The sequence below is a fragment of the Pteropus alecto genome, unplaced genomic scaffold (assembly GCF_000325575.1).
Source record: "Pteropus alecto unplaced genomic scaffold, ASM32557v1 scaffold312, whole genome shotgun sequence".
Taxonomy (NCBI): domain Eukaryota; kingdom Metazoa; phylum Chordata; class Mammalia; order Chiroptera; family Pteropodidae; genus Pteropus; species Pteropus alecto.
This window is the reverse complement of record NW_006433948.1, coordinates 2,280,605-2,292,215: the sequence shown is the minus strand read 5'-3', so window position 1 is coordinate 2,292,215 and position 11,611 is coordinate 2,280,605. Positions and strand designations below refer to the sequence as shown.

The following is an 11,611-nucleotide window of genomic DNA, read 5'->3' as shown; positions in this document are numbered from 1 at the left end:
GTCCTCGATGTGAGGAGGAGCTGTCCATTTGGTTGTTTTCTTCCTCCTTCATGTCTCTCTTCCTTCCATCTCTTCTCTGCCTTTTCCTTGGGGACACGAGAGAGGTGGCCCCAAAAGGCAGGGAAGTCCTTGGGGAGAGGTGCCCTTTAGGGTCCCTTGCATATGCCCACTCATTAGCATTGAGGAAAACAATGAACAGAATAAAGAGCTTATCTTCTGATACTACTTGTGCTCCCCACGCACCTCTCCTTCTTTAGATCTTAAGCAGTCCGACCTTCTAGTATGAAGACTCCTGCAGGACTGGGTGCCTTGAAATCCAGTGGACTTTGAGTTCAGGTTCCACTGCCTTCAACCCTTGTGATTTGCAGCGGTCAGTCAGTTCTGAGCCTCAGTTTCCTCATCTGTAAAATGGAACTAATGAGCCCTCCTCTGCTTACCTCAAAGGCTGTTGTGAAGATCAAATGGTATCGAATGTGATTGAACTTTGTAAATTGGGAGAGCTGTACAAAATTATTCGTCCATAATCATTTTGCCCATTTCCTGTCCCTGAGCAAACAATGCCCTAAATTTCATGGCATCTCAATGTTTACAAGTAAGTTTACAGAGTACAGCCTTGTCAACAGTCCTTTGAAAGTCTAAGCAACCTTTCTAATTGGGTGACCCTGGGTGAACTATTTAGTCTTTGAACATTGGTCCTACCATCTGCAAACTTGGGTGACACATCATAGGGAGGTAGAGGCTGTTTTTGCCCTGGGCCTGAAATCTCTGTCATAGATGCCAGAGTCTCAAGCTGAGGGTGCAGTTATAGGAAAAGACCTACAGTGATGGAGGTGGTTCTGTGTGGTCTTGGGCACAGAGAGGAGGTGGGATGTTCTGACAGCAAATTCAGACTATTTATTTTCCTTCCTTCCATTGCCCCCCTCTGAGATGGGTGTCTTGGTCTTTCCCCTAGCTCATGTATGGCATCCCTTGCAAAGAAGCATCTAGCATGCAGTAAGTGCTCAAGCTGATTTCAACAACAGAGAGAAAAAAAAGCTTTATTTGCAAAGAATAAACCATTAATTTACACAAACTTACATCCCAGTTTATATACAGTATGTATAGTTTATATACACAGCATCTCACACTGGGTGCTGACCCCCAAAGCAGCACTGGGCCTGCTCCAGGCCATTCTCATGACAAAGCCCACCCCCCCAGCTGAAAGCTTTTTGAATAAAGAAATGATACACCCCAACTCCCCTTGGAGAGAGCCCTGAAACATATTAAAAGAAAAAATCCAGCTCCTTCTTTGTGCTCACATGGTCTAGAGGAGCCTCCAGGCAGGACCAGGGGAGGCCATGCCAGGGCAGCCTCAGGACTTCCTAGTGTTAGGATAGTCCAGAGCCTTCCAGTCTAGAGGCAGGAGTTGGGAGAATGCCTTAAAGGGAGGAAGACTTCTGATAAAAGCTGTAGCTACTCTCTCCTTGTGTGGCCAGGTTCCTGAAGGGGGCCGAGTGGGACAGGTACAGCTTGACCCTGTCACTCTGTTGAGTGCAAGTCATGGCTTGTTCACTTTGGGTAGGCCACCCTCCCTTTCTGGGCCTCAGTTTCCACATGAGTAAAATGGGATACAATGCAGATTGGGCTAGATTCTCTCTAAGGGTCTTTCTAGCTCTAATTTTCTCTATTTGCATCCACCAGAAGATACATAAAACACGTACTCATACATGGATCAAAGTCTTTTCCACCTGAAGGGTTTCTAGCCCTTTCCTGCTCAGAAAAAAAATCTGGCTCAGGATTAATGAAGGGGATATAAGGCAAAGATTACATTTTCCAAGGAGCCAGGGACTGAGCAGCCCTGACGGCTACCTTTTGTGCCAGCTTTGGCTGATGAATTCCAAGCAGCTGGCAAAGGATTCTGCTATGCATTTCTCCTTCAAACTTGTCATCTGCTTGCTTACCAATGTCCTTGTCCCATTCTCCATGCTAGCCTTAGCCCTCTGGTAAAGTCACATCAACATATTTCCAAATGGTAAATCTATTTCCACATTCTCTTATTAGTAAGTTGCTTCACTACTTTGGCAATAACTTGGCTGCAACAGGGCTCCCCAGCTACCTATGGTTTCCATCATGAAGCCCTCCCTCTAGGGTGCCTTTTGAGGCTTCAAAATGCATAAAAGGTCCTGTGCGAATCTTATTTCCTGTCTAATCCCCTCCACATTAGGAGACTAGGCTGGGTATCAGAATGTCCTTTAGGGGCACAATTATGAAGCCTTGTCCTTCCATTTGCTCACAGCATTTTGGCTTTAGGAACAGTCCTTGCTCTTTCCTCCATCCCTGAGCAATCCTGGGGTACCAAGATCTCAGTGGTATGGTGGAAAGAGATATGGAGTCACTTAGTAGCTGTGTGAAGTTGGCCAGCTCCTGTAACCCAACTGCAGAGCAACCAAAGGAAGACCTTACTTGCAATTGGTTTGTTGGGTGGGTGAAAGAATACGAGTGATATCATTTCTGTGGGTGCTAAAGCCCACTGTTTGGACATGGTGCCAAGATGATTCTTCTGAACACAAGAACCAGCTCTGAGGCTGATGGCTGTTTCCCAAAGAAACGTTCTACTCTTTTGCCACAGAGCCCCTTGCAGCCAAGAGAACAGGAATTATCACCAAGGGATGAAAATGAGCATCTCTGCATGCCTCCCTAGGACCCTCAAGGATTTGGGGTCCATATCACCACTTTCATTGCTTCTTTCTGGATCCCAAATTCAACACAACACTGCAGTGCAATGGAATGATTTTTGAGTCAGACCTGGCTAAATGAAGTCCCAGGCGTGTGAGTTAAGCTGGGTAAGATACTAGTCAAAGCACTTAACCTCTCTGAGCCTCATCTAGACAATGGGATTTGTAATATTATCAAAGAAAATAATAAGAGAGAAAGTACTTTCCAAACTTTAAGGAGAAATTCTCACCTGTTCCCGCTATAACTTAGGACTAAGGCACTTTAAAGGAGCCAGGGCCAGACACGTGCCTAAAATTTGCCTCCCTGGGGGTGCAAGGCTATTATTAGAAACCAGACAATGGCACCACAGCCTACCACCTCCTGTCCTGACACTTGAAGGGCTAAGCAGTGTAGTTGCTTAGAAAGGGAAAGCACAGCAGAGAAATGAGTACCTGTTGCTCTTGGTACATTTCAGCTGCCTAAAGAGACTTATTCCCCATCTCCTCGAGAAGAGCAAGAGTAGCAGGCTGTAGAAGATCAGCCCTCTCAGCTATGGGCTGGACACAACAACCAGGAGTCAGGCTGGGCCCAGGCAGTTAGAAATAAGGCCCTTGAATCGTCCCACCATATGACCTGGTGGGAAGCTTGGGGAAGTGGGGACATGTCTTTGCACCAGACTAGAAGGCAGAACCCTCCCAACGCCTAGATGCTGGCTTCTCTTGAGCCTTAATTCAGGGGAACAGCACCAGAATCCATGGTGACTGCTTTTCTGTGGCTTTCTGAAGCCAGAATGAAGAAAAGAAGGCTGAGTGGGGCATCAGCTGCTGTCCTTTCAGCTAAGGTCTGGGCTAATGACCACTTGGCTTGTAGCAAACTTGATAAAAACCCTGTCCTATCTCCACCTCTCATCCCTTCCAAGTCAGGTAGAAAAGCTGTACCTCGCTGATGCCCAAGGGCAGGCTAGGGTTTGGGAGTTTTAGTAGGCCATTAAGGTAGCTGCCTGAAGATTAGGATTTGAAGGGACTTCTGCAGGTCATCCATTCCAACACTTTATTTACCCCAGACACAACATGACTAGATGAATATTTGTGTTGCTTAATAAATGGAAAATTCTCTTTGTGCCCAGGTAATCTAAAGAGTACCCCAAACCCACATAAGCACAGGTACCAGGTTAGGCACTTGTCTCAGACAGAGGTAGGCTCTGTGGAGAAAGAAGACGAGTTCTAGTCAGGTTGGGAAGGGGGGCAATCAAGAGGGGACCCAGGGAGTTTTCTGAGCCTGAAGCGCAGTTGTAAACAAAATGAAATACATGTGACCCCAAGTCTGGCTTCAGGTTTGTATACAGGAAGGTTTGTGGCCATTCCTTGCAATCACTCCAAGGAAGAGCACACCGCCTGTCCCCAAAGCTTGGTGAGCTGCCACGACATGGCTCTCAGCCTGAGTGGGAAAAGCACTGTGGCCCACTGGCTGGCTGCATGCAGCGCAGGGCAGTGACGATAATTCCACTGCCGGGCAGCTTTCTCCCCTGGTCTCTACCCCTCCCCACCCCTGTCCCCAGCCCCACCTGAGAGGAGCAGCAGCCCTCTTGGAATCAGCAGTTGTCCCCACAGTCTTGACTGCACCTCTGTTTTTTCTCACCTGCTGCCCTGGACCCTCGCTTTAGTGCAACAAACAATAACTGACAACGGGGATCTTGAGGTTGAAGACTGTATGCCAGTCGACATGGACCCAAGTAAGAAGGTTCTGCTTCATGTAAACCCTGGGGCTCCATCGACTGTCCTGTTAACTCAAAGTCATTCTGGAAAGGCAAGCAGGCCTCGTCATCCTGGTGTCACTAGGGAATAAATAGCAGTGGGGCATTTGTCTCTGCAGCTGCAACACCCATATACCTCACTCCACAGCAGCTCTTAGATGTTCCAGGAGTCCCAGCTCCCAAACCTGGGGCAAGGGCAAAGGCAGGGGCAAGACGGGGGAATCTACGATGCGGGGGCCTCGCCCAGCCTAATGGCCCCAAAGAAGGTGGTGTGCTTGCTCATGTTGATGGAGATGTCAGCGTGCACCATCTTCACGGCGATCTTCTGCCTGGCTTTGAGGAGGCAGACGCCTGCGGTGTAACAGGTGTTGTAGTTGGTCTTGCCCGTCTCGATGCTGCGCGTACACTGCAGAAAGGGCCTCTCATCCACCACCACCTCGTAGCTGGCGAAGTCCGTGAAGTTGATGTAGTACACCTGAGCGAGAGGTGGCATGGAGGGTTTGGGGGAGCGTGGCACTAGAGGGGGACCTCCCCGCAATGGACAGATGGGCCTCCACAGATGAGCTGCCAGTACACCTTGGGAAGGGGCAGTGCCACCGGCAGGTATGCTAGTTAGCTGACAGGAAAGGAGGGGTGACAGGCTTATACACTGTCCTTCTCCGACCCCATGGGGCCCGATCGGCTGAGAAAATCTTTCCTTCGTCAGCATAGCAGCTGTAAACTGCGAGGGCAATAACCATGCCTTGTTTGCCTCTATCCCTTCCCCATCACCGCTGTCCCCTCTGGTGGGAAGCACACTGCTCTGCACAAAGCAGGTACTCAATCAGTGCAACATACACAAAGGAATATAGACTAACTTCCAGCTTCAGGCCCCAAGGACTATTTGTAGATAAACTGAGAAGTCACTGATTTCCCAGAGAGGGGAAAGTGACAACTTGCCATTCCTTCAGCTCTTTAATGGTGGCCGCTCACTCAGCTTGCAGCCTCCCCACCACCCCCCTACGGTGGCTGGTTTCCGCTCACTGATTCTCAGTGTCCCTCGACCCTCTCATCTGATGATTGAGGAAACAGATCCACAGAGATAGAGAGCTATCCACCACAAATGAGAAAGAATTTGGAAGGGCAAAACCGAGGTGCCTAACTGTACTTTGTGGCCAGAAGGAACTGCTCAGCTATGTTCAATGGCCTGCTGTCACGGAAATTTTCCCAGCATACATGGTGTCAAGACCCTGAGGCCACTCCCAAGTCTCTCGTAGGCCCAGAAAATTAATTTTTTATCCTTCACTACTCTTACCTGTCACATCCCGCCCTGAGCTTGATCACTCCCTCCCCTGACAATGGAGTTTAGGACAAATGGCCCATAGGACATTGAGATTACACCCATGTGCACCCTGGGGATTGGGACCCTCATCTCTCACCCTAAATCACTTTCATAAAGCTTGTTCCCTCCATGAGCTCTTCAGGAGGGAGCACTGCATTCAGACAATACCCAATTTCTTGGATCAGGACCTGATCCGTGCCAAGATGCTTGGCGGGCGTAGCAAATGCTCGTTAGCCTACCTTCTCTGGCCACTGTCCTGTGAGGCCCTTCTGCTGGCTCCATCACCCATCCACCCGCCTGCCTGCTGCCTTCCTCATGGAAGCCCCAACTTCAAGGCTAATCTACCTCTATCTCTGAGGAGCCACCCAGTGGGGCTAAGTGACAGGGGTGAAAGTGGATGGGCACTTGCAGACCTGGGGAGTGGGCCCTGGGTGGGACTAGGACAAATGCAGAGGGAGAACGATGCCAGGAAGGAGGCAAGAATAACAGAAACAGAAAGGTAGAGAAACAAACAGCAGAAAGAGGAAGGAAAGACAGTCAGAAATCCTTTGAGGTGGAGTTTCCTGACAAAGCTAGGCCGTGGGGGGAAGGGGTTCTCAGCACTCCTGGAACTGACTTTCAAAGAACTTACCGAGACAGACTTCAAGTTTGGCAGTAGAACCAGACAGCTTAGCAAGGGAAGCAAGGCGTTGGGGCCCTGAGGGAGGGAATCAGATGGCAGGGCGTGGGAGGGGCCTCTTTTCAGTTTTTCAATGATATCTGGCTAGGAAAAAAACAAACAGCCCCCCTCTCTGTTTCCTGCTTTCAAGGCCTTCCAGGTGTGGTGCCTCCAGCCCCCTCACCCGCCAAAGCAGGAAGTTAGCCATTGGCTAGTCTTGGCTGGCTCCACAGTGCCCTTATGTGGCCTGCACCGGATCTGCATTCTGGATATAAGAAGAGTTAGGCCTAAGACCGTACTCACTTCTACCTGACTATAGATGAAGTAGGTGCCGTCCACCAGTACCTCCAGCTCCCCGCTGCGGGGATGTAGCTTAAACACCTTGGGGTTCATAGTGATGCGAGACCAGTCATTGAGCACTCCACCTGAAAGATCTCAGTATGAGAGAAGGGCAGTCACTCAATACATGTCAGAATAATCTGGGCGGTAGAAACAAGAAATATCAATCAGCACACAAATCCCACCCCTGTCGCAATACAACCTGGGTAGTCCAGAACGGCAAGCTTTAACAGTGGCATTTGGAAGCAGAAAAAGCGCTCTGTTTGTAAAGTGGCTGCCAAGCTGGCCTTAGGGCCCTGGCTCTCTTCCTCTCTCCTTTCCTGATCTTTCCATCTGGAAGGGTCTTTAACCAACCCCTTCTAGCTTGAACCTGGGAGTGTGGAGTGGGAAGAAAGTGGGCACACTGACCTATTTTCTTTGTTGTTCTGAGGCCTGCACAGGCAAAATTCAGACACTGAGTGGCAGGCTAGGTCTTATTATTCCATTTTATTTCACTAGCCGTAACTCCTGGATCTCTCTCCTATCTTATATGTTCATGGATTTTCTCCTTCTTAAGAGATTCTGCCATGCCCACTCCTTTCTGGAAAGTCTCCCAGAGCCCCCAGGAAACCACATAGCTCAAGGAATTGCCTTCCTGGAGAACCTTAGGGATGAGGGGTAAGTCAGACTCCATGCCAGTCAGACTTCATGCCAGCATATGAGGGTAGAGGAAAGGCTCCCCTTTCCATCCTACAGAAAGTGGGGTACCATCCCACACAAGAACCGAGAGGCTCAGCCCTGGGGGACTTCTCTGTAGAAAATGGCCATTCTTCACCCAAGAAATTATGGTGTGAACATCCATCCTTGGCTAGTCTCAGGAGGCTTGCCTCTCTGAGGAAAGCAGCCTTCTGGAAGAGCTGGCCATCTTCCCTTGAGATGATAAGTGGATGGGGAGGATTTAGGAGAAGATGCCCAGCTCAGCCACTTCAAAACTGCTCTGCATGACATCCTCCTGTCCCTGGCCCCTCGCTTCTGCTCCTAGCGGAACCACAGACCAGCAGAGATGACCACTGGGGATGGGCCTAGACGGGTGGGAACCAGTCTTGTGATGTGGTAATGCAAGTAAAACCGGTAGCTTCTGGCACAGAGTAAACACTGAGGCTACCATCCACACACTCGAACAAATCTATTTCCTGCCTGTCTAACTCCTTCATGGATAGGTGGAGATCACAGCCCACCCAGGGCCCTGGGATCCAGGGCACTTGGCACCAACAGGACCACTTGGTTTTAGTGCCATTCTGTTTCTATTTATATTTCTGAGGCTGTTAAGTCAGGTATCCATGGTACAGCTAAGCCAGATCATCAAGGAAGCTCAGCCTAGCCAGTGCAGGGCTGACCAGGATCTTTAAAGCCATCCCCATGTGGCAGCTTTCTTAACCTTCATTGACTGTACCTGCGCTCATGGCCCTCTCCTTCCCCTCCAAGCTCTGTAAGCGGCTGGCATCTTGGCTGGCTTGCTGCCTCCCAAGGCTCTTGGGGAGTTTATGCATTTTACGCTTTGTGCACCCTGGGGACTGGACATTATTTCAAAATGCTGTTCGTTAATGAATGTTCACATCTCTTTGAGGAAAAAAATAAACGTAACCATTCAGTGGAGTATACACACACAACACTGAAGTAGCATAGTGCAGTATAAAGAGTCAGGCAGCTGTAGCTTTGAATCCCACCTCCCACACTTAACTGAGGTCTTGGGCCAGTTAGTTAAGCTCTCTGAGCTTCAGCGTCTGTCTCTGTAAGAAGGAGCTAATACCTACCTCACAGGGATGTCGTGAGGATCAAATAAAATAAAAGACAAAGAAAGCATGTTGAAAACTCTAAAGTACCACGCAAATATTAGGCAAGATGATTTATTTCAGTGTTATCCAATCTCTTTTTAATGTGGGGATTACATTAAGTCAGTGTTTCTTAACCTCCTTAAACCTGTTCCCCCTTTTTGTAGACACTAGCATCACATGCCCCGCCCCAGAGAGAAACGCTTGACCTATCAGACAAGAATTTAAATTCATGTACTTTTACCTTCTCTAATTGGTATTGTGAACATGTTGATCAAACTACACATTCTCATGGTGACTCGGAAACAACTTCCATCTCCCAAGAATTCCCAGTCTACATGAAATCTCAAGTCTCTTTTAGCTTCCTCATCAGCGTTTCTAATTGCCATTTGGGTGCAGCAACTGGTCTTGGTGCAAGCAATTACCCAGGACAGTCAACAGAGGGCAAAATGGAGTAGAGCATGACCCCCAGTGCCAAGGGTGCCTCTGGGGAACCGGGAAGGGGGCTGGGTGGTTATTTGGAAGCTCCTCTTAGTGAGAGCGCCTGCTTTGACTCTTACCATTCTTGACTTGGATCGCTGACCCCTGGCCCTGTAGATGCACCACAGCTGGCTGGCAGGATGAGAAGGATAGAGAGAGGGGTCATTGTGAGAAATACTGCTTGCCCAGGCACCAGGATCCATGTTTCAACCTCCGACTTCTAGTCCCCTTTTGTATCCTAATTCTGCCCCTCTCCCCTGTCTTGGGATGCTGGTGATCACATAACTAGTAGATAGTAACATGATTTTGTGGCTCGGCCACTTCCCAGCTATGTGACCTGAGCTGAATGTAACACTTCTGAGCCTCGTTTCCCTAACTGTACAGTGGAGATTATAAGAATCTCTGTCTGGCCTCTCTCACAGGGAGGTTTGAAGATCAAATGAGGTGATGGAGGCAAAAGTGTCCTGCCAGCCATCAAGAACCTTGCGGCTGTGTAGGTTTAGCTGTGGCCAAACAGCTGTAATGAGGGAAGTTGAGATGAGAGGAGGTAAGGCAGCAGAATGTGCCGACAGAGACAGACTAGAAAGCTCAGAGACTAGGGAGGAGCCCTTCTGGCCATTAAGGCAGGAGCCCAGGCTGGGCCTGGCCTGGAGCTGGTTGGCTGATTTTTAAGGACACACTCTTAAACTTCTATGCTCCTGATCCCAGGCGGTCTGAGTGCCAATAACATGTCTGAGGTGGCTGGGAAGTCCGAGGCCCAGGTGAATGGGCCTGTCTGGCAGCTCATTTAAGCTGACTACCGAGCTTGGGTATGGTGACATTCTGTCTCCTGTGGAATGGGGAAATGGCTGCGGCACGATTCAGTTCTCTTAGCTAAGGGTAGACCCTGGGGCAAAGCTTTTCTACTCAGAAGTGAGAGGGGACTGTGAGTGAATAACCTCAGGACCTCCAGGGTATCCCCACAGGATACAGCCTCAGTAAATTTAATAGGAAGCAAACTCCAAGGTGGCTCTAGCTTGTGGCCTTCCCTCCTCCCCAGGAAGAAAGCAATTCCCAGCCAACCTGGTTTTCTCGGGTTCCAGCTTTATCAGCAGCACCTGAAAAATAGGACAGGTCAATTAGAGGTCATGCTTTCTCTACTTCCGTTTCTCCTCACCTAGGCAGGCAGTGGCAGGGAGCCTTGCTCCCTGTGGCCAAGCCCTGGGATATGAGAGGACACCCCTTCCTTCTCTTACCAGTCCCTGACCTGCATCTTCAGTGGGCCGGGCACCCAGCAGGGAAATTGCTGGCCCAAGGCAAGCCCTACTGAGCACCCACAGAGCCAGATGACAGAGCTGTCCTGTCCCCGTGTGACTCTGGGACAATGCTGTTTGATCTTGCTTTTTTAATTGTCTGTCTCCTCTTCTAGGATATGAACTCCATGAGAACAGGGACCAGTTATCAATAGATCTCCTACATATAGAAAGTGCTCAATATTTGTGGAAAGATTGGAAAAAACCCCAAGTCCATGTCTTGCACACACGGTAACGCTGATTAGTCCTGTTTGAACTGAGTCGAAGAAGCTGAGTCTTGCTGCAGAATTCTTGGATCTAGAGAAATCAGCTATGAAAAGTCTGTTTCTTTAATGCCCCAAGATATAAAAGGGGCGCAGGAGAAGGAAATAACAGCTGATGAAAGCCTAGGCTGTCTGACTTTTGTCAGGTTTGGAACTGCATCTGTATCTCCTGGATGCCCTTCTGGGCCCAAAGGGAAAGGTGCAAAGAGAGTAAATGCTATTTGAATGCACAATGCAGGGGGCAAGGAGCATTTGGTTCCTCAACAGGACAACCTTGGTGCATGGGTTTGTTTCTACCACAGCCTGAGTGACTACTAAGTCTTCAACTCCTTGACCATCAGCGACTACTTGTCGACCTCTATGAGAAGGGCATTTCAGAGTTCAAGGGATGAGACTGCCCTAGAGTTGGTTATTTTGTCCAGTCCTCAACATTCTTCCCCATAGCCTGTTTCTTAATCAGCTTGTGGAGCTAGATGCTGGGAATTAGAGTAACCCCATCCATTTCTTACCAGAACTCCAGCCAACCCTCATGGCCTCTATCTCAGGCTCATATGTATTTACTGGTCCACTACAGGGAGGCGTAGAATAAGGGAGAGTTTGTGACAGAAGCATTGAACAGGTCAGGCCCTACTGGCTTGTTTGATCCTTAGCTCTACACTGAGCTAGGAGACCTGCATTTCTCATTGCATACCAATGTCACCAGTGCCATCTGAATCTGCTCTTGGGATCACCCACGCTTGCTCTATTAGAGTAAGGACAAGGAGCCTGGGAGGTGGGGAATTAGGAACTCACCAGAAGGTCCCTGGAGGCCAGGAGGTCCTTGAGGACCGGGAGGACCTGGAGGTCCGGGTGGTCCCATAACAGTTGTTCCTGGAATTCCAGGAATCCCTGGAATTCCTGGGGGCCCCTGGGGTCCTGGAGGTCCTGGAGGTCCTGGGGGGCCATTGGGCCCAGGAGGTCCTGCCTTCTTTCCTGAAAGGACAAGATCCAGTGTTATAGT

General features: G+C 49.4%; 1 protein-coding gene across 12 annotated transcripts in view; it reads right to left on the bottom strand.

Annotated features, from left to right (window-relative positions):
- Positions 1–1,010: 1,010 nt before the first annotated feature.
- Positions 1,011–11,611, bottom strand: part of EDA (ectodysplasin A) — a 284,129-nt gene continuing 273,528 nt past the window's right edge. The window contains exons 4-9 of one of the 12 annotated variants that reach the window (XM_015586754.2): positions 11,404–11,583; positions 10,119–10,153; positions 9,137–9,188; positions 6,730–6,860; positions 6,400–6,531; positions 1,011–4,922 (exon numbers count right to left, since the gene is read on the bottom strand). In XM_015586754.2, the coding sequence (XP_015442240.1) occupies positions 4,671–4,922; positions 6,400–6,531; positions 6,730–6,860; positions 9,137–9,188; positions 10,119–10,153; positions 11,404–11,583 (782 nt within the window). In that variant the 3' untranslated portion in view covers positions 1,011–4,670. The remainder of the gene's footprint in view (positions 4,923–6,399; positions 6,532–6,729; positions 6,861–9,136; positions 9,189–10,118; positions 10,154–11,403; positions 11,584–11,611) is intronic. The other 11 variants (XM_015586757.2, XM_025044425.1, XM_015586758.2 and 8 more) reach the window with 11 other exon arrangements.